Genomic DNA, 24,286 nt, shown 5'->3' with positions numbered 1-24,286 from the left:
ACGTGTTTGGGATTTTATCCTTTTTCATTTATAACCCAGGCCTCCTAGTTTTATTTCATTTCCTTCTTGGCCGGAAAATGCATTCTTTCCATTTTCCTCTTGTTGGTTTAACACCTATAAAATTGTACATGACTTGAATTTGTGAGCACTAAACCGGCTAAGGGAATACAAACACGAATCTCTTTATAATTTATAAGAAAAGGAAATACAATAGTAAAAAATCACACCGTGGATTATTGTTAAGGTTTCGCACTACCGCTGTTTTATTCGTAGGATTACTATTTTTTTTCCACAACTATGAGGTTAAAATATTTAATTAATAACTTAATTGGATGTATCAACCATTTTTTTACACATAAATAATCTGAATCTTCGTATGGTCTGGATGAAAAAATAAATTCAACGTTTATGCCAAGCTTTCGATCTATACTGAGAGGCAAACAAAAGTGGCCACCCAGGTTTTATATATATAATATATATAATAACTTGCTAATGCTAATCGTTTTCGAAATAAACGGGGAGGGCCATCTTGTTGTTAAAAATAACATAACCCCTCACGCGTCTTCCGACAAGCACAACTCAGAAATGGTCGATCCTATCAAAAAAAGTGTCATAAATAAGCTTTAGAATCAAAATGTACAATAAAAAAATATGGAATTCTCATGTAAAATAACAAAGTTAGTGTCATTTCTCAGTAGATGAGAAAGTTATGGTAAATCTGTTACCACCCGCGATTCCTATCCAAAATTAATTGGGAATTTTATAAGCATTTTTTGCTAAATTTACTGGTTTCCGTATTAATATTATATATATGTATGTATATAAATTAACTCAACGGAAGTGTTTTTAAAACGAACTTTTATTTAATTAACTGAATACAACTGTGGAGACGTTCTATTTCTATGTATGAAAAGAGAGTGAAACATAATTACATATCTCATATATAGATCGGTAAAGGGAGAAAATGCAGTTTAATGCTGCTTGCATAGTTTCTGACAATATTTTCTACACGTGTCCTACATCCATGGGAAATGTGAAACTTATGCACTTTACCATGATTCGAAGATAACAATAACGATAAGATATGTATATATACATATATAACATGCAACTTCTTTACTGGATATTTTTAAAGAAAAATATAAGATATAGCGAAATAAAAATTTAAAGTAAAACAATATTACCAAAACTATTGAAAACTGAAAATAATGAAGAAAATATTCAATTCAGTACGGATAAAATATTCAATTCTTGCGTTGATGATCGCAGATTGCATTCCACGTGGCATCGATTTTATGACATCAGGGTCATTCTTAATTCATGCAGATTCACTGGCATCATTGGGCGACGTCTTACCCTGTTTGACAACACGTTCCAACGGAGTTCGATAGGGTTTAAGTCGGGACTATATGCTGGCTACTTCAAAATTTCAACTGAACCCGTTCAAAACAGTCACCGACGCTCCTGCACAAAAATAAAATCGTCGCCAATTAGTGGCATGTAATGAACAACTTCTTGTGATAACACATTTTCAATGAACGGATGAAGATCAAGTTTGTGCAAGCTTCCATAACAATATAATTGCCTGCCGAAACCTCTATAGCTTCTCCGTAGTGAAAATGTTGCGGGGATATATCGCCCGTCTGTACTGTAAGTTCTGGACCAAGCAGGCCTTCTCGCACGTAATCCAGCTTTTTGGATCATCTTTTCTGGTTGGATCACCAAACCATATAACATTAATTTAATTTAATCGCTGTATTCACTGAAACCGGATGATACCAAAACATAAGAAATCTAACATGAAGCTTATACGTATCGATCACTAGTATTGTTACAATCCTTGTGAATATACTAAGTCGGTCTTCATTGAAATTTGAAACCATCTTTTAAAAAAATATTTATATCAATTGTAGACATAATTAAGATTGTTTTGGAAGATCTGTATAGTTATTGATTGAGGAATTAATTGTACAAATATGTATTTATTATGTGTAATTATTACAGGCTCTGATGATGACTTTGAAATAGATCGAACGCTTGACCGAAACAATTGAATTTGCTTTATCAAGACCATCCTAAGATCCAGATTATCCGTGTATCCAGATATTGGCACCTCAACAGACTAAAAACGAACAATAATTTATATATTTCTACGCCTACGTGAACGTTCTGCACATTCTTTGAGAACGTGGAAAGCCGATTTGAATTCAAACACGAAACGGACTAGTATTTATTATTAGCTTTGGCTTCTTTCTTTACACACTAATTTTTACTGCCTTCGAGTTTCTCGAGTGGGAAGACTGATGGTAAAAAGTCGAGCCGTTAAGTGAAGGCGAAGTAGGTCCATTAATTTTCCGATCTCCGGCTCTCTGTTTAACCCGCTTTAATATTGGACTCTTATTTATTAATCAGCAGTTTATAAAGTGGGTCAAACTAACACTAAATTGAAATGTTTAGCGCGAAGCATATTCATTTTTTCTACGATCATCCTCGTTGAAACAGGTCAAACTTTTGTATGGATTTGAGACAGCAGATGACCTGTTTAAAACCTGCCTATGTACATGTATTAAAGTGCCTTGTTAAACGTGCGCTGATGGTCGTAAGGCAGTGATGTATTAACGGATAGGTCAAGGATGAAGGTGTTGGAAGAAAGGAAACTTTAATTAGATCACCTCTAAAGTCTAGTCCGAAAATATTTTATTAGTTGAAACTACAGACTACTGGATCGAAGTTGTAGGAAGGAGGCGATACGAAATTGCTGTTGAGATGCCCAATAATTTTTTCCCAGATAGAATTTCTCCTGGCCCGTTAAAACTTTTCCGGCTAGGGAAAGAGGGGAGGGAATTAACAGGGAAACTTATCTATTGAACTATAAAGTTTGACAGTGCACGTGGGCTGGCTGGCGGTGAGCGTATTGACTTAACTCCAGGGCTTGACCCGGAAACTTAATGCCACCACTTGAGCTGCACTTAAGTTTGCCAAGATTTCTCCCTTTTTCTGCCCGTCTCACTGTCTCTCAATGATCCAAGGGGCGATAAATTGAATAATATCCCTTATTTCTTGAATTTAAAAAAATATTTAGAAAATACTATTAATTTTTTTGTAATTTGGACTTTACTGATCAATCCAGCAAGTTTAGGCAGGCCAAAATGATTGGTAACAAACAACTTACTGGTTAATCACTCACATACCACATGGAGAAATCTCACAATTTTATTTTTATATAGCACAATCATCAATATGTTTTGCTTAATGTTTAAACAAACTTTTTATTAAACAAACATATTTTCTATCAATTCTAAATTAAACTTTTCTATTGTAAAATAGAAAAATGATTTATTATAGACAAATAAAATAAAAACCAACATATTAATTAATCGAAGTAAGCCTTTTTTCCAGCATATAGGTGTTTCTAATTCACCTTGGTAAACACTACCCTCAGTAAAAATTAAATTAAGTTTATTAAACAATTTAGGTGCACAGTATAACAAAAGATGCTATCGTTTACTGGTTACTAAAAATACTTTTTTCGTTGTTTTTTTTCCAGAACCCCCGAGGGCTCCGTACTTGCTCATCGATTCCAGGCGGCTAGACCCCGGAAATTTGTTTGTCCCGGTGAAGGAAAACAGCAAGCTGTCAGTGGAGTGCGTGGTCGAAGGCGGTTCACCGGCCCCAGGGCTACACTGGCTACTAGTACCACCTCCGGGGTCGACATCGCCACCCGGCCTGAATCAGCAGGAATCAGCACCGGCTGCGACCCAAGGATTTACCCGATCGGTCGCCAGCATACCAAGGGTCCTCAGGGATCACCACAATTCGACTGTGGCATGTATAGTCACGCACCAGACGCTTCCTGCCCCGCTCAACGCTTCAATTCTTCTAGACGTTCAATGTAAGAAGTAAAATAATATGATATTTTCATTTTCAGCAGTTAAAAGAAAATCAATCCTTCGAGGAATGTATTTCATCTCGATTATAGAATATTAATTTAAAAGGTTAATAAATCAACCATTTATAATTTTGAAAATATTGGATACTTTGATAATAACGTTACGATTTTATCAGAGTGAAAATAAAATAATTCCTCCTGAATTATTTACGACCATCGAACAATAAAGAGATAAAGCTGTTCACAAGTAGAGTTTGTTCAAAACTAAAATTATTGACCAAATTGTCTGACTAATTAATCACTCTGTAATACAAACATGCCTCGAAGTATTTGCAAAACATTCTACATGTTATAGTTTTTATTTTTTAAATGACAAATTTTCATTAAACGTCTCACCAAATCACATTTTCTTAATAATCTATAACTTTAAGAATGCACACTGAACATAACTAACATGCATAATCACAAGTTTTATTGGTTTAATTAAAACCTCACGTTTAGAATTCAATAGTATATTTAAAAAATATTATATAATAAACTATACACATTAAACTATTATACAATCTAACATTATTTTACATTACGTTCCGTTTCTTCATATTTATTTTTCGTGATACATTATTCCAATCTTGGTCTATTTGTTTATGAGTAACTTATGTAAGAATAAACATTCTTGCGTTAAACCACTTGATAGATGAGAAAAAGGTTAACGCCAAAAAATAATAATAATAAAATAAATAAATACACATAATTAATAACAGAATGACGAAGGGATAATTCAAAATAGTTTTATTTTTGAACTATCAAAGAACAAACAGCAAAAACTTTTAAAGAGCAAAGTTAGTAGAAAAGAAACAATAAAGAAAGAAAACAAATTAAATACAGATAAATCACTAAGTGCAAATGAAATTAAAATTTAAGAACCCTGAATAATGACTAATTGTATGTAGATCTTTGTACCTTTATATATGTGATATGTGTTATTTATTGGAACAAATGTATTTACTTGCATGAATGGAAGGGCGTATCGCCCAAAGGCCCCGAGGAATGTCGAATACTCCGCCATAGTATGAATGATTTGTATTGTGTGTATGTAATTTAATTGTTTTTAATGATTTTTAATTGTAATTAATAGCAGGTTTATAACCAATTACCCCGAGGAATATCGACGACTCTATTGAAAATGAACGTGAGAATGTAATTTATTAGTATGAATGAAGGGGCGTATCCCCAGATAAACCGCGGAATAGAGCATGGGGCAGCGTGAACAATGTAATTTATTAGAGTGAATGGAGTGGCATATCTTCATCAGGTTTATCCTTAATTGCCCCCGAGGAATATCGAGACTTTGGGGTAGCCTGAATGATGACCAGACTATCATGTTTTTATTTTGCTTCTGTGTATTTGTGTTTGTTATTTGTGTAATTTTATCCTTAATCCAAGACGAGCCCTGAGTTACAGACGGGCTTGCAATAGGATAGAAATAAGGCATAGGATAACACGGACACTCCGAGGTTTCTTTTAACCTAGTAGATGAAATGACCTCGTAAAAAATTAACTTATAGTAAGCTGGTTTTAAAAAAAGCATCCAATAAACTTTGTAAAATTAATTAGATAAAACTATAAGGTCAAATGCCAGAATTTCGCTTTATTGCTAACGGTCGGGAAGCCTCGAAAGCAGTGAATCTGATTCATTACGAATTTCATACCTGCATTCCAGTTTCGCTCGTCGAGATAATAGCGATATCGTACAGCTGATAGTCTTTTTTAACAACAAAAAATATATATCGGCGTTTGAAAAGCAGACGTTGAAATGGAACATGATAAAATGATTGATATGTGTGCATTGTACGAGACCTTTTGGGAAAGTTGACGATCGGATGACGTCTACTTTATCACAGTTAAATCCAGCCTTTCAACGGTGACAACCTTGCACACTGTAAAATTTTCATTTTCAGATTTAACAAAAAAAGAAGAAATAGCGCAAAAAAATAAATTTTATTCCTATTTTGATTCGGAAAATTTGTAGGTAAATGTTTTTATATAATCTGAAAGAATTATGGTACAAATATTATTTTCTTTGTACAAATAGTAAGTGAACATCATTTTATTTTTGAGTAAAAAAAGAGAAGGTCGTTTGCGTTTATGAAGTGAAGATTGAAGAATCATCCTCGGTTGTCAACCATAGTAGGTAGTAGTAATTCTATGTCATTTTCTGTAGAATTTATCTGACGGAATAATAAATTTCCGGCTGTGTTTTACAGAAGAATTTATTCATTCATTCCACCACATTTATTTAGTGTTTTGTGATTAAAATTAAATCTGCCACTTCAAATCGCTACCTTTCTTATCAATAAGGTAATAAATTAGTCATTTCGATCAATCCCATTTGTTTCTTTGTGATTTGTATTCCTTCATCACTATGCAAACCACTATGAGCCGAGAGCGAGCTGATTCTAAGACTGGTTGCTATTATATGCTAATTCCTAGCCCTATGGGTCTTGGGTCGTTTGTATGCGGAATAATGGAATATTGTAAAATTAAATTTATAAAACCATCTTTCCATGACCTGAATAAAAGATATCCGATGGTTAGGGTACGAAAGGTCGACGGAAATCTTAAATTTATTATATAAGTATTGGTAGCGACTTGCATATTTCTTTATGTCCTTATTTATTACAGCTGTCACTAGGTATGTCTTAATTTGGCTATACTTTGTATTTAAAATTCAATTACTACACACAAAAATTGATTCCATATTTTACTTTATTCCACTATACGAAAAGAAATCTATGATCAGTACACTGATACAATTGATAACAAATAAACTTACGATTCAAAAAGCCTTTAAAAGTGTTTTTATTCTCTTAAAATTGTGAGTTTTTCAGAATCTTATGTTATTAGATTATTTATGCTATTCACCAATTAATTGATATCTGATGATCCTATGTTAATAACGACTAACTTTTATTAAAAAGACATCGGTCGTGGTATGCAGAGAAGGAAAACGAGGGTAGGTTGCGCATAGATTATACAAAGATCACACATGAACACCTTCCAGTAGGGGCACATAGATGTCCGTTATGTGGAGAGCTTAGCACATAATAAAAGACTGCAAAGAACTAACTCTGCAAAGAAGTAAATACAAAATCCCGAATGACCAACGCGCGGCCTTGAGGCAGCAGGCACAGGTCACTGACACAATAACTGAGGATCATAAATATTTTTAATTATTTATAAATCTTAATAGACGTGATATGTGTTATTTATTGAAACGAATGTATTTATTCGCGTGAATGCATGGACATATTTTCAATTTCTCCGAGGAATATCTAGTACTCTGGGGTAGTGTGAACCAAGCCTGGTGTGTGAATGTAATTTATTAGCGTGAGTGGAGGGGTATACTCCCGAGGAATTGAGTATTCTGGGGTAGTGTGAATGCTAACTAGATACCTGTTTTTAATTTGTTTCTGGGTATTTGGGTTATTTTATCCAGAACTGACGAGACCCTCAGTTACAGAAATAGGATAAATAAAAAGAGAGTTGGTTGCCGATACATCATAAAACATAACTTGGGTGGAGGTAAAACGGCATCACTGTGAGATAATCCAGCGACTCTACATTCGAAACCGACATATTACAAATGAGCTTTTTTTTAAACACCGACACCCCGAGGTTTTCTTATAATTTAGTGGCAATACCCTCGTACAAAATTAACTTTTATTAAGCATTATTCTTTAAAAAATGAAAAAAGTATAAATTGAGGATAAATTGATCTGGGTGAATCCGCGGCACTCCAATCCAGAGAAAAAGGTATTTTTTCCGGGTTTTTTTTTCTCGCAAAAGCAGAGCAGCAATGAAAACAACTCAATCCAAACAAAGATGTGCCCTGAATCCTGTATGTTTAAATTAGTTTCCATGTTATTTTTGATCAATTTCCGATTAGTCTCTGTTTTTAATTATAATTAATTCGAAATAGCTTAAAGTGGGAGCGGGTTAAAGAGGGGTTCGAGCGCCAGTTTGTGTCGTTAGTTGTGAAAAAAACCGGTTAAAGTTTTCCATCTCCGCCCAGCCTTTGTGAAATTAATCATTTAACCTGGGATTTCTCTCCGTAGGACTTCCGTACAACTGTAAAGAAAAAAAAGAGAAAAAAGGTTATTAATTTGTTAATTAAACTTGGAACTTTCTGTAAAGTTTGTGCTCGCTGAAGTTTAAAAGCTCACGCACTTTTTTTTTCTTCACCCTTTGGGTAAACAGGTTGTCCGTATAAGAAAGGCATCTGGAAGATTCACAATAAATAATTTTTAAAAAATTTAAATGACAAATTCAGGATATATAACATATATACTTAGTACAATATTTGTAGTTGCAAACATCAATAAATGTAATAAAAATGCAAACATAAACTACAAAATTAATATCAAAAATATTGGTATCTCTTACCTGTTTAGAAATGATGCTGCATTGCGATTAACAGTGAGTTAAAAGCAATATCAATTAATCAATGTCTGGTTTTATTTTTAAACATTTTATATTTTGTTAATATATGATATATTTATTTCTGTTCTTGTTTGTATATTGAATTGTATATTTTGTATTGAAAAAACTATCGCTTATCTTGACGTTTTCAAAACTCCAAATGGCCAAAAACTATTTTGAACTTCTTTTTTTTCTTTCTTTCTTTGTCGTAAAGATTATCCTTTTTTGCACTAGAACTTTCGTCGAGTTGTGTTAATGGTTTTTCGGGAAGGTTTCCGTTTCTTTAATAAAGAACAGAATTATTCTCAGAGGTATGGTGTTGAGGTCTACATTGCTGAAGAACGGATTTCCTAGGTGCCATAGCATTTCCTTGTTATTACAGACCAGTTGTTCAAGATGTTTTGTGTTGTCTCTGTTTCCCTCAGTCGTAATTGATGGTTGGTTTTTTAGTGATGTTTTACTGTACTGGCTGTAAAATGCCTGTAACAGTTTTTAGTTTCTTTTTTTTTCCTAGGAAGATCTTTTCTTTCTCCCATTGGATTGTTTTGTGACTAGTCTTGCAGGTTCCATGCCTGGCCTGCGTTCCCAGTGTTTGTTGTGTTCTTTAGCAAAATTCTTTTAGAAAGATTGCCTGCCGTTATTTCTTGTAAATTACAAAAGCTGCAATTGTCTGACTGCGAGGAGTGATAGATTCAACTGCGTACACGCGTTTATGAACATACGTACACACGTGTGCAGATTTGAGCTTATATGAATCTTCAACAATACAGCCAAGATAATTTAGAGATCGTGGTCACTCTCAACACGACACAATAATGACACATCTACACAGAAAACGAACATTTTGATCCCTGAAGATGATCTCAATAAAGAGCGAAACGTTGGCACGATATATAAAATGTTTTTTTAAAACCTACGTCACACCAAACCGCATCTCACGATCTCCAAATTATCATTAAATAATGGTCACTAACACCACACATTAATACAGCCAAGCCTAAAACTGTTCCATGAACTATAAAAATGAATATGTTTGAAAACCTAAAATTTTACAAGCACAATTTTCAAGTTGAAGAACACATAAATATACAAAATCAACAACTCACACTGGAATAAAAAAATACGAACTAACGATAAAACACAGATTTAATCAGTCAAATACAAATATTACTCTGATACAACCGTTACACATTTCACGAACTTATTGAAGGGACTTGACTAAACAAAAATAACACCCAGGCCAACACTGAAGATGATGAAATGTCACACAGGAGGGCTTAATGTCCAACTACCTGTTGGGTGTTCCAGAGAGGGTCGAACCACTTTACAATCCCTTTCTTATATTATTCATAATTAAAAATCTGTGGGCTCTCCGGGATTCGAACCAAGGACGACTAATATATTAAATGCGAGTCGGACACCCGAACCACTTCACCACCATGATCCCCATTCTTTTTTTATATTTGTATAGTTGACCACAAAAAGTATTAAGTTGATGTAGTGTTCATAGATTCACTTTTTAGCTAGGGTGTCTGATGTGTCATTATCTGAAATTCCTTTGGCCTGGTACTAAAACATTCGTCGATCCCAGTTTTTAGTGTGTTTAGGCAGATTAGAGTTAATCTCATAGGCTTAACCTTGAGAACTGCCTGTCTGTCTGTTAGTTATTTCATTTTGACGTGTTGGTTAATCTCATAAGAACTTGTTTCTATGGTGATACCGTATTAAAGATGATTGTAGTGAAGCCTAAGGTTATATGATGTACATATTCAAGCCCCTTTATACATACTCCCCATCTTTGATTCATCTGTTTATCAAGGATGAATTCCAGGTTTAAAAGTCTAGTAATTTTGGTTTTAACCACGTTTATGTTAACTTTGTCAAACAGTTTGGTATGGCCAACATTATATTAATGCTTTTTTTCTACTGTCCTATTAATTCAGTTCCTCAGTCGTTGATTTTGTACTTAATGGGTTTTACGCTTTAATTTTTTTATGAAATATTTCTTAAATATTCTTATTCATAAATATTCATAATAAATATTCATAACAAATATTCAAAATATTCATAAATTTTCTTCCTGGTCTGCCTATCTTTACTGATATAAGCATTTCGCCACCTTCAGTACCTAGTTATTCTGAAATGCTTAAGTGTGTGAAGTCCTTTTATAAAGTTACAAAATCACTGCACGTGGAACTTACAAAAATTAGCATCGTCAGTATACTCATCATCGATTATAAAATTTAGTGACAATACATTAATAGATCAAAGATAGACAAAGGTTCTTTATTTATTTCGAATAAATTACATAAATAAAGTACAGTATTTTTTTAAATACAAATGTCAAATCACAACTACGGTAAAACTGTAGTGCTTAGTATTTCTTTTTTACGGCATCAAAGAGAAAGTAAACAACATAATTATCTTATTAAAATATAGTTCAATTTGTTTTATTATATTTATGATAAAGCAATAATTATATGGACTAATCGGATCGAAATTAATTCGTTGTTTTTAAGGTAAATATATTATGTAAATCTGCGCCCTTGATCTATTGCCGTGACGTTTTCATTCATGACGTCCCTTATCACTCTACTGATTAAAATGTGATATTTTTAAATCCCGTGTGACTATGAAAATTAACATTTTGCATCCAACGGCTAAACATTATGAACAAAATAGTGTTGATATTTTTTTTAATAAATTATTATAACAATTTTTTATACACATCTACGGCGACTTTCAGCGAATTTGACGTTGTGTTTTGTATGCGGTTAAAAAATAAAAAAAAATTGTCATGTCAAAAATGAGTGTGTCTGTCTTTTTAATTCAAATTTTAAACAACTGATGTAAACTGTCAACCTTGATCTGTCCAACTTTCAGTTTTAGGTGTTGGGTTAACACTCGGATTTAGACAGATCGCACAGTCATTTTCGTTTTTTAGCGTTTCACTTGGTTTTTAAACACTAATCCGGATTTAATCTAATTTTCTACACTTATTTATAACATAAACAACAGCCGTAACGTTCCTGCTGTTTTGATAATAATAATTGTTTCTGACAACCGTGAAAGAAAAACACCAATAGCTCTGAATTTTATTGGCTTAAAGAATATTCTATCCTTGGAAATAGTTTGTAAATCGCTAAGTTTAAATTATTAAATTTAAACATAGGAACAACAAATAATAATTTAAAACGATCAATCCCACCCGATTAAGAAAAGGCCATTACTTTTCTGCCAAATCCTGAGTACTGTCTGATATGTAGAGAATGCTTGCTCGATATGCTCACCTAATTGAAGGGTGCAACTCATTGGCTCTATATAGAGAGTGTGTAAGATTGCCACATGATATGAGAATCGTGCTTGAGCACGGCAGCGAATATCTGTGTTTCCTGCTCCAATTCATTGAGGAAACAAGGTTGTTTTATAGGATTTATTGTAGTGATAGTTTTATGCCCTAATATGTGTTGAGCGTGAATATATGTACTAGCGTGAATGTAGAGTGTAAGAGGGTTGACGGGAAAGTATTGAGTACCTCATCGACCCTCAATTAGATTAGTTATGTAATGTGTGTAGAGGGTGATGGTGGAATATCGAGTACTCCACCACCCTGAGTGAATGGTATGTAAATATAAAAGGATGTATTTAAGAATGAAGGAAAGTGTGAATGAATTTGTATCTTGAAACTGTATGCAATTGATACGGAATAGACCTATCTATTGATACCCAGAGCACAACGACGGTGGATGGACGGAAAGACCGAGATTTGACCTCGGACTGCCAACACAGGGGCTGGTAAAACTCAAGGCCTGCCGGTAATTTATTATAAAATACAAAAGCTGGACTGGCCAGTAGACTGCGAGAAATGATGGACTCAACTCTGTACATGTGTATACAATGTGAGCTTATATAGTACCAAATCCAAATACAAAATCTTATTTTTAATTTAATGTTTATAATTAATTGTCTCCATTCTTCTATATACAAATAGACCTGAGAGCCATATTTCTAGTTTTTTATCGTTGAAACAATTTTATTGTGTACTGTATATTACAGTTTGGATAATACGCCTAAAAATAAACATTATGAACTGGAGATTTGAAACATAGAGAAGACTGAGTAATCTAATTAGAAAGAAAATTAAAAATTTTCAGTATGGCTGAAATCAAATAAGGTGGTAAAAAACCAGATAGTTAGTCAATAGCCAAAGGCGATTGACATTATTAATACGGTTTCTCCATTATGCTTATAATCCCTCTAATCAAAGAGCAATTTTAATCAAATTCCCAACGCTTTTCCAAAGCCCTCTCCCCATTAATTCCCCTATTAGGATTAAAGGGCTCAATTATAAATCTTGTAAATGGGTCGTCCGTCGCTAAAATGAGCTTTTCTGTTTCAGTCACCCCATCGTTTGCGATAACACGAGTACCCGGCTTCGGCATCCCTCTCAGGGAAGGAATCCCCGTATCGCTGAAATGCGACGTCGACTCTAATCCGCCCTCTCTGCCCGTCTGGCAAAAAGGTGAGACCAATTTTTTTCCCTCTCCCTATCAACCCTACTTATCTATAACTTGAAATGCAACGATTTTCAGATGATGGCGCCCCGCCTGTGGAACAGTCGAACGACGGGTTCTTGAATTTTACATCTTTAAAGCGAGAACACAACGGCTGGTACAAATGCACGACGAGGCATCTCCTGTCCACATACTCTTCGATCGGCTATTTTCTGAACGTCAGATGTAAGTAAATTATTATCAGGAATACACTAGAACTTTTACACACATTAGAAAAAAAATACATCCCAGAGATCATGAACAAAACACAACACGTGTATACGTTGATAACATACTCCCATAGTAGACATCAGTTACAATATTAACAGAATTTTTTCTTCGTCCAATAAAGTCCCTAAACTTAGCAATATACACGTAACGAGATTACCGCTAACACGTATTAGTTAACAGTGTCAGTAAGTAAACCCAATAGCCATATAACTTATAACTCTTATAACTATAAATTAGTAGTATGCAATTTCATTATTTAATCTCAATATTTGTTGCATTAACAAAATTTTCAAACTCGTTTACAGTTTTTTTTTTTTTTTTTGACACCGAGAGGAACATCGAAAGAGTGTTACATAATCGAGGAATAACGTCGCAAAGAAATATCTACTTAAAGTATCAGAAAAAGCAGTATGAGAGAAAGTACTCGTACCAGCCAATGCCGAATCTTTTCGATATCTATATTTGGTCAAGGGACTCCGAAGCCGGTATTTATGGAAGAAAACACAAAACAATAGCAAAAGACATTATACGACTAATTACGTTTGTAAGACAAAAGACATTACGTTTGTTCATAATGAAAAGTATAATTATACAGTGAAAAACGGGATTGTAATTGAGCAAGATTTAAAAGCGTTTTTAAAAATCAGACTGTCTTTAAAAATGATTACTTTTAAAACCACAAGAGCAGACACAGTATGGCAGTACTAAAAGGGGCATAGTAAAATTCGTGTATAAACATCAAACTAATAAACAAAAGACATTTATGTACTATATGGAAAGAGACGTTAAACTGACCTATCTTTAACAAACTAGCCCTAAAAACCACATTAAAGGCAGCAAACACTGGAAAACTGGAAAAGAAATCATAGAAAAAACTAGCCATTCAAATAATTCCATAATGCAGTAACAACAAAAAATGAAAAGTAGATAAACTATCAGAAAATATAAAAATACAAACAAAATATTAGATCATTTAGATTTAGTTAATGATAGAAAATTATCTATGCAGCATACAGAACTCTAGGAAAAACCTGATTACATGATTTTAAAAAAATGGCAGCGTGGGTGGACCGCATAAGTAGAGAAACTCCCTCGTACAAAAGCACTGTCGATAGGTTGCCCTGGGTGAACCTGACTCCTAAAAGAAGGGTCACTCTCTTTCGATTAAGAATAGGCCATTCGAGGTTGACAAACTTACTTTTGGGTCAAAGCCCTCGTATTCCACTTAATTCCTTGGCTCTATATAGAGAGCATGCAGGAATTTTTTCTTCCCCTAAGTATCCCTTCGGGAAGGGAGTTTATTATCCAACCATGTGACTAGGATAAAACTAAAGTTCAATTTGTAGTTTAAAAAATAACAACATCTACATATAACATCGATGAAGCATCCCGCCGTTGATTAATATTTTCTTTGGTGATTGACCAAATAGAACATTTTATTGTCTAACATTTTCATACAGGCACTTAATTAAACCTTTGTGGTGTCTTCTAATAGTGTTGGTTCAGGACAAGGCCATTTTCCTCCGGTACTTAAATTAAATTAAAGTGTCTGTATTGTGTACGTATTGTATGAAATACTATATTTTCAATTGTTTTGCTTAAAAAACCGTGGTGAGTTATGCCCGGTTTTTGAAAATGGAGGGATATTCAAATTCAATAAATTGAACAACTACCTTTTCTACGCTTTCATTAGCATGGGAATTGCACCCAGTAGAATTGATAAGAAGGCGTTTGGTTTCAAGCCAAACTTTTCTCAAATCCCCTAACGCCGGAATCAGTCCTGCCCATCCTGAATCCAATTTCTTTTTATGTTCTCTCTCACACACACACACAAACACTCGTTTGTTCTCCCTACTCAACTGGAGCCTTCACTTTTGCTCAGTGTCTTATTTCTTTTTTTGCGGCAGTTTGGACGTATGCATTTATTTCTGTATCTTCTGGACAATCTGAGTCTTACTAACCAAAACGTGTAAGGGAAGGAGGTAAGAACGGTAATGTTCATCTATATGATAACAATACCGTCATCCCTTTTGTTTATACGTAGCTCGGTGGTATTCCTTATTTGCGCAGATTTACTAAAATCCAGTGAAGCTTCATTTAAAAAAAATTAAATAAATAACAATAATTCAAGATTTTCATGTAAAATGTTACTTTTCTCTTTTTTCAAAATCCTCAATCATTTTTTAATTAGTATGTTGTTTTCCACAAATTATCAACATTTGACGACAAAATAATTACGTTTGTTCATAATGAAAAGTATAATTATACAGTGAAAAACTGGATTGTAATTGAGCAAGATTTAATAGCGTTTTTAAAGATCAGACTGTCTTTAAAAATGATTACTTTTTCACAGTGACAAGTAACATTCAATTACTTGTGTAATAAAAAATTGAATGCCACCTATCCTCACTGCAAAGCCTCGGAACTAACCGACTACGACCAGCAACTTACATCAACAAGATACTCCAATACCTCCAAACAAAAGGATACTCGAAAACTCTCCTTACGTTTACATTCAACTCATAAAATTCCTGTATTTTTAAATTCCACAATAAATTACTCATACCAGTCCATTAGTCCGTCAGCTTTCCTGTCCTACTAATGGATATCCCACGTACTTTGATGCGGCGAGAGATTTCTTTAAGGTTTGACTGACCCAAATCGTGATAGTATCAGCACTTCATATCTCTTCTTATTTAGTAAAACATGATGTATACTGTAAGTTTTCTCCTTAGATCTGCGTGGCGATAAGTCGTAGTTAGGTTGTTTCAGATTGTCATGCCATCATCATAATCAGTACACTACTCCGTCCATCTAGCGTATCATTATCCTCCACTATTCTCGATCTTCAGCAAGTCTGAACATGCTGTAACCTCTTTTATGATCGTCCATTTTCTTATGATTTGTAATCAAGACATTCGTTTCTGTCATATTCCTCTCTTTCCCTCAACTTTCCTTTCATTATCAGTTGAGGTAATAGGCTTCTAACAATATGTCCTTCCTGTGTTTAATATTAGATATGAGGCTTCTTTCAGTATTAGCTGTTTGAAGTACTCGTTCATTTGTTTAAAATTCAGTGCAGGATAGTTTTAGCATTCTTCGGAGAAGCCACATTTAAAATGTTTCTATTCTATTCATAGTATGAAGTATGAACCTTCATAGTCCAGCTTTTGGCTCCGTATAATAGAATTGACCATATGTATCTACACCATATTCAACGGTATACTACTACTAGTTTCTTCTTATCCTCAATACTCTCAGCTAATATAGCAGTGACGTCTGCAAATCTTATCTTTTTATTGCCTAATTCCAATTTTTTAGAGCTTCTTTAAAAATAGTATCAGTTAAAGATTGAACGGTAGCGGTGAGAGTAAACAGCTGTCTTATTCGTCTTTTTTCATAATGATATCACTAGTATCAATGTCACCAATTCTTATTTCAGCTTTTTGACCTCAGTGGCGATTATCTTCTGATATATATCATCAATGTTAGTGCTTGTAAGAATATCAATTAATTTATCATATTGTACAAGGTCAAAAGCCTTTTCGTAATCCAAGAACCAAACAAATACATCCATTTCTGATCGCGATATTTCCGTAAAAGAATATTTATACTTAACAAGGCTTCTCTAGTTCCAAAATTTTTTGAAAGCCGATTGTCATCATATTCAACTTCGCACTTGTTTTTTATATGGTTGCTTATTATTCGAAGAATTATATTCATAACACCACACATAAGTCTAATCAATCCTTACATTGTCTGGGATAAATCTTCTTTGGGTTAGCAACAAAAGTTAACACTATGGCTACTTTTTATAATGAAGAATACGCTGTTATACATCTTACGTAAAAGTTTTGCGGGTTTAATGCAACAGCAGCGCGTCGAAAATACAATGCGGAGGGTGGAGAGCATTTCGAATCAACATTAAAAAACGTTTAATAAATTCATTCAAAATTTCCTTTAGTTTTTTTATTTTTTATCACTATTAAACTTTCCACCTTACCTTCAACCATAGGTTTTTCTTTTCCTTCATCAATTTCTTCATCTTTGAAAAAGTAATTAAAAAAGCAATTGCACCACTAAAAATGATATTAAATGGGGTTCGTTTTCCGAAATTTTCTGGTCTCTAGGTTTGGAAGTTTAGAATCACCATAGTAAATTTTTCAACTTAGAAAAAAAATTTTTTTTCAAAGTATTAAATTCACTAATTTCGTGGTCCGCATGACCAATTAATACTTTACAACTAATTAAGGTTTTTAGTTGAGATGAAAAAAGTTAATGGCACGAGAGGGATTCGAACCCACGACCTTCGGCTAGATACGCCGCTGCTCTACCACCTGAGCTATCGTGACCTCGATCCACTCGGACATCAACTCCCCATCTCAACCCCACCTTATGAGTTTTCCCTCCTTTCCTTTGAAAAATGGCAAAAGGATAACTTTTTTTCATCTCAACTAAAAACCTTAATTAATTTTTCAAAGTACTCGCTACTAAAACGCTTATTTCGCGAAGGTTTACAAGTTTAGTTATTAATCACATCTTAATGGAAAATTAACTTAGTTTTCAATGGTATTAACGGATTTGTCCAAAACCTTTTAGTTTTGGAGTTATCTTTGTTTATTTGAAGCAAGGTCGTGAAATCTTAAAAAATTAGAAAAAGTGAAATATCTCCTAAACTGTTGAGATTCACACCATAGTTAATTAGGACTTTTTGGTTCCTTTTTGAATGTAGAATCTACTGGCAAAGTTTGTAACACGAATAGCCTGTATATTGTTGGGTTTTTGTTTTTTTTATCCCGTTGCATGTTTTACAATAAAACACCAGTACTAACTTTAAATGTATACACTTCGGTGTATACGAAATCAAGCGATTAAGAGAATTGTTTCACTTCAATTTTAGATGGTGATGGAGAAATGAACCCAGGGGACATAGAAGTGGGTGGGAGCACAGAGGCGGCCACTGGTTCGGGAAACGCTGTCGAAGTTTCCGTTGGAGGTGCCGTCCAATTGGAGTGCGGGGGCAACGAGAGAGGCTGCTGGGGACGAGTTTCCACCTCGGGGCAAGTCTCGCCATTAGGACAAGGCGCACCATTGTCGATCCATTCTGTCCTTTATCAGCAGGCCGGCCACTATAGGTGTTACGCCCCGGAACCGGACCGTCTGAATGCTTGGAGAACGCACAATGTCCATCTAAAAGTCACAGGTGAGTCTATCTCCCCGATCCTCCATCCCTAATAATTTGATATAATAGGGGCAATTGAGTGAAAGGTCACGTTCGTTTAATGACGTCCGAGAGAAGGGACAGCCACCTGTTGCCGACCGTTCTACCTGCCTCATTGATTTGCTCTCTTCTAAACAGTTACAACATGTCTACGTGTTTCAGGCGTGCCGATGGTCCTAGCGAGGAACTTGTCGAAGGTGGCCGAAGTCGGTGACGCTATTTCCCTTTTGGCCGAGTACTGCGCCAGTCCCAGTGCCACCAAAGTCCTTTGGATACTTCCCACGGCGAGAGTTATTGCTCCCGGGACCACTTTATGGGGAATAACAGCTCACAACATCACAGTAAGTATCCTATGAATTATTTAACTCTCTGTTTTACTAAGGGCTATAAATCTCCCCTGAGCTTCCTTTTCGTGCTTCCTCATCACGCACTATCCCCTTTCAACTTCTGCCGCTTTATTTGAAATCGGTTTTTCAACACAATTCTCATTTAGGTTTATCACACCTTCGAGCCAGTCGACAAGTTTTCATTTCCGATAATGCTAAACTTTCACAACGCAAAGTTTTCACTATATTATTGTGATATCTATTGAAAAATCAAAAACCGATCTCTTCAGAATTCTTTCAAACGATTCTAAGGTGGAACATAATTAAATAAATAAAACTTTAGAACAACAGAATCTTTTCAAGCAGTTAAATATTAAATAAAAAAATATATAATTATTAAATAAGCAAAGCTAAAAATTTCTCTAACGTAAAAGCACTTCCTTTTTTTTATTTACAATAATATATCCAATTCTCATATATTCAATTCATTCTCATACTCAATTGCAAACCAAACGATGCATCGGACTGTACTTCATCAAATTCTCATACTTCACTCCAACACACCGATTGAAACGTAACATTGCAACTGTTAAAATCACTCCTTCATAAACGATCGAAACTTACAATGGCAAATTAATAAAATGCTGTGAGGTTTCCTCTGGGGGTTTATTAACCTAAACTATACATTCTCTGACATGCAGATATACATATCCTGGTTGTAGATTAAGTACGATTAATTAATTTTTGTAAACGAGAAACATTACTGTGAGTCTGCATATCCCCTTTTTATTTTTAATATACCAGACGCTTTGCGGCTTCTGACCATCTTCATTGGGTCTCGGTGTGAATTATGTTTAGTCTTGTCCCTTTTATCTGTTCGTGAAAGGTAGAAAGTTCCAAAATGATCGAAAACTGCCAATCTAAAATTAAAAGGTTGTACAGTGCCCTTCTAAGCCCTTTATGTGCATATTGAACTGTGCAAGTCTACTGTACAGAATGCAAACCCTTTATTTTAAAATTCTCTGGGTAATACTCCCTTCTATTTCTCCAACCTTGCAATCCATATTCTATATAATGTAAAAAAACTCACACGTCCATCTTTTCTCTGCTTCACGAAAAAACATTGAATCCTGAAAATACATTTTTACCCTAACAGCACCTAACCAAACTTAACCCCTCTCTAACCCTAAGTTTTAATAGTTTAGTAGTGTAGAAAGCTTTTAATAGTGTTTGATCTTTTAATTCTTTTGGTATCAGTCATACCCAGAGACTTGTTATTTTAGCGATCGCTAGATTCGCACCAAAAATAAGCTAGCATACTACCTAAATTACCATCACATTAAAAATTAGATTAGTATTCCCGTGATTCAAAATCAGAACTAACAATTTCTTCTGTTTTGTTCAGAACGGCAATTGGACCAATTGCCACAAGGCTTTGCTGACGGTGGATCGAGTAGGGAAAGAGCATGAGGGAGAGTTCAGCCTTTTGGTCTGGTCAGGACGGGGCATCGGGCAGACAACCATCAGGCTCAACGTGACAGGAAACGGTGACACTTCTGCAGGCAGAGGCATGGCCTCCTCCTCGGCTCTACTTGTCGCAGTCATCGCCATAGCCAGGATATGTTAACACTCGCCAGCCTTAACTATTTTACCTTAAAAATAAGCCTTAAGAATCCTTGGCGGGAAGTGGATCTAGTCATATAGACTTTATATTGTATATGTGGTATTAGTCGTCTCCTATACTTATCATTTATAAGTATGGGACGAGATTGTAAATATTCTAGAGATATGTGCGATATAAATATCAATATATATATTTAATGCCCGATTATTGTTAAATATTGTGTATAAAAAGGATTTTTTTTTTTTTCAATTTTGAAATGTTGTCCTTGTTATGTTATTTGTGCCAAAACGCATGAAATTTTATACGAGGGAATCTTTACACTATAGGAGTGTTGAGTGTGATGATGAATATTTTTTATTTTGTAACGTACCAATTCAAATCTGTAATTTATTATAATGGTAATAATCTCCCCGTGTTTATCAATATAACAACGAATTTAATTTTGCCAGTTTTTATTTCGACTGTTACAGCTCTCCTAAAAATGGTTGAAAATTGGTCTATTTCGTTGTTTTTTTGCAGGGTGGAAACAAATTGTCAGTTAAATAATTTATTTGCAATAAACTTAATAAACAAAATGCTATTATCACTAACTAGAAACACATTATAATATCTACTAAACCCAGAATTCTAGGCCTATTTCCATAATCGCTCACTTTAATAATTTAAACTAATTATTTCTAATTTCTATAAATTGAAATCTACAGTTTACCTTTATTTACCTTTATTTACCTTTCTCTCTCTCTCTCTCTCTCTCTATATATATATATCTCTCTCTCTCTCTCTCNATATAGACGCCTGCACGGAACCACTAATTCAGCAACAAATGATTCTACCCCTATACAAATTCAGAGAATGCATTGTAAGCATAAAATGTAGATTGTATTGTAAGACCCCTCTTCGTCAGATCCACTCGGGACTCCTATCTGTACAGACACTTTTAAAATAGAATCCTTGTGTAAAGTTATAGTTTATATTGAATAAACGTTATTTTTAAAAAAATAGTTTCTTACATCGAAACCATAACTGGCGCAGTCGGTAGGACACTTGCGGAGAAAATTAGGGAATATAATGGGTTTCCTAGTTGGTAGTTCCTTTCGTTAGGTTATACAAAATTTTGTCGTGGGTAATGTTTTTGTGGTGGCGAAAATGGTGGATGTTGTGGGTATCTAAACGGTCTCGGTGTATACGCTTTTGTGTTCCTTACCTGCCCAAAATTTTTGGATCCTGGAGTGGATTGGTGATGAAAATCATTAGTAAGCATATTGAGCGCTTCATTAAGATCTGAGAGGTTTCTAGCTTGCAAAAGAGAACTCATGGGTTCTCTTAATCCCTTTAATAAAATCCGTATACCTAATTTCCTACAGAACTCACCCAGAGTGTCATCATCGTCCGGCATTAAATTATTGAGATAACTAATTTGTAGATTTACAAGTTTTTGAATCTTTTCAAGAAATTGAAACGGTCTTGTTAGTTTGTTTTAATTCCGAAAGTTCAAGGACTAGGGTGTAAATGTCCCTCTTGTCTAAGTAACTGGTTAACAATGCATGTTTTATTTCAGGCCAACTACTTGCGCCTGAGTCGAAGACTATTTCCGCCGCCGGTCCCTGAATTTTCGAATTGATACTTGCTAATAAATACTCATTTTGAAAATCTCCCGGATTCATCACTATGTAAAATTAGTCAACTAATTTTTGACAAATACCAATGAACCTTGCTAACACTTCAGGCTCGCCCTTAAAAATGGGTATCATGTTGAGATACTCGCTTTTTAACGTTTCTGGAAACGGGGGATTCATGATTTTATGAAATTCGGTACTAATTGTATGTGTCTTATGTTTAATTTTACAAGATTTTTCAACCCCTTTTACTCTAAATTTACGTAAAAACTGTTTTCTTAAATTTCTTATAAGACCTATTTTGTTGGTTGCAATGGCAATAGCCAAATTTATAAAAGTTTTTTAATCAACTCACAGTACTAGGTGACACGCTTCCATGTGAATTCCTCTGTAGTCTCTTCGATTGATTGGTCCTTGCGGTAAACAATTGAATTGAAGAAAATTATATTCCCTAATTTTCTCCGCAGGTGTCCTACCGACTGCGCCAGTTATGGTTTCGATGTAAGAAACTAATTTTTTATAAATAACGTTTATTCAATAATATAAACTATAACTTTACACAAGGATTCTATTTTAAAAGTGTCTGTACAGTTAGGAGTCCCGAGTGGATCTGACGAAGAAGGGTCTTACAATACAATCTATATTTTATGCTTACAATACATTCTCTGAATTTGTATAGAGGAATGTAGAGAATCATTTGTTGCTGAATTAGTGGTTTCGTGCAGGCGTAACTTATATATATATGTTATTGTTTTAATTTAAAGCCAATGTTATTCTATGATTTTTGTATTCATCCTGTACAGATATACCATTAACATACCTACCTTCTTTATATTCATCAGATGCTCGGGATATATTTTTTATAGCTTAGTTGGGAGAAAATAATATGGCTCTAAAGCTAACAACAAATGGTCTACTCTAGTTTAAAACTAGTTTATTTATTAAAGCTCACTAAATTAAGAGAAGAAAATATTATTGAGTATAAAAGAAAACATATGTTTGTCTAAATTAGATAAGAAATATGTGTAACATTGACTGATTGCCATTCAATTTATTATATCAACTTATCAGTAGAAATAACTATATTTTCATATTAATATTTAAAGAAAAACGTGGATGTAAAAATAAATAAAATGTATGTATTGGAAGAGTATTGTTTCTTAACTGCCAAAAAAATGTGGAAATATAATTATTACCAATAAAATATATATTAAGCAAAAAAAAAAAGAAAAATATGTTTTAGTCTTATGAGTGTTTATAGAGGCTGTATATTAATAAACTGTAGTAATTTCGTCAAAGATTTTTATATATTTTTCATTGATATATTGGTAAAAGAATGGCTATATGAAAATTTGAATTTTTAAAATGTGAAATTTAATGTTTACAATTATTTTTGTTAATTTAAACATTTAAATAGTTCATTTAAAAAACAAATATGAATTACTTATTGTGTACTTTGCATACCGTTTAATTTTGTTTATAAAATAGGAAATGAAACACCATTCAAATATCCAAAAAAAAGAAACTTTTAGAAAAATTAAGATGATGTATGAATTGAACATTTTTATCAAATGTGATGAGGGCATTTAATTAGATAAAATAATTTTTGTATTCGAAAATCAGCTCGTACTGTGGCATACAGTTTGATAGACTTATTTCCATCGTTTTCAATACTAATCGAAATGTAAAAACATTAATTTAAACAATCTCGGTTTATGTAATAAATAAATAAAAAATAGGTTTCGTAACCATTTAAATAACACGTTAAATAAATTAATTTCATGCAAAGAAAAGTTTGTACATGTCTCGTAAACATAGAAGGGATAATTTTAAATTTAAGGAAATTAATGTATGTAAAAATGTTGGATTCTGTGTTGAAATATTTTTCAGGCCTTGATTGGAGACGATGTTATATAATTTTGTTCACTGGTATCCTTGTAAATATATGTTTAGGTGGGCATGGATGTCCATGAGCAAAAGATGTAGTCAACTGTCAATTCATAAGTTTTAGCTGACGTGTTTCACGGATGTTTTCAAAGCGTAATGATTGTTAAAATTAGTGCTAAAAAATGCAATGTATTCAATGTTAAACTGCTGTCATACGTCCATTATTATAATAAAAGGTGTTGTTATCGAACTTTTTTTTAGCCTGTTACATTTTTATTTTTAAGCCATTTACGTTTTAGTGGTCAATTGACCAAGTTACTTCTTTCAGTTAATTATTCTTTCTATGTAAGGCCTTGGTTGAGATTTTTTAATTTTTTTATTTTTAAAGTTTTCCCGAATATCTATAGTACTGTTGTAAATTTTTGGGCGTTGGCGTTTATTTCAAAATCCTCAGGCTTAA

The 24,286-nt window shown here is 33.8% G+C and overlaps 1 protein-coding gene across 1 annotated transcript in view; it reads left to right on the top strand.

Moving 5' to 3' along the window:
* Positions 1 to 21,059, top strand: part of LOC106670641 (nectin-3) — a 328,873-nt gene extending 307,814 nt beyond the window's left edge. The window contains exons 3-8 of the mRNA XM_014401157.2: positions 3,548 to 3,892; positions 12,768 to 12,890; positions 12,961 to 13,107; positions 18,053 to 18,355; positions 18,536 to 18,714; positions 20,105 to 21,059. Coding sequence (XP_014256643.1) covers positions 3,548 to 3,892; positions 12,768 to 12,890; positions 12,961 to 13,107; positions 18,053 to 18,355; positions 18,536 to 18,714; positions 20,105 to 20,326 — 1,319 coding nt within the window. The 3' untranslated portion in view covers positions 20,327 to 21,059. The remainder of the gene's footprint in view (positions 1 to 3,547; positions 3,893 to 12,767; positions 12,891 to 12,960; positions 13,108 to 18,052; positions 18,356 to 18,535; positions 18,715 to 20,104) is intronic.
* Positions 21,060 to 24,286: the final 3,227 nt, after the last annotated feature.

Source organism: Cimex lectularius, unplaced genomic scaffold (assembly GCF_000648675.2).
Source record: "Cimex lectularius strain Harlan isolate CLEC.00 unplaced genomic scaffold, Clec_2.1 scaffold58, whole genome shotgun sequence".
Lineage (NCBI taxonomy): Eukaryota > Metazoa > Arthropoda > Insecta > Hemiptera > Cimicidae > Cimex > Cimex lectularius.
This window is presented reverse-complemented; position numbering and strand designations above follow the sequence as displayed.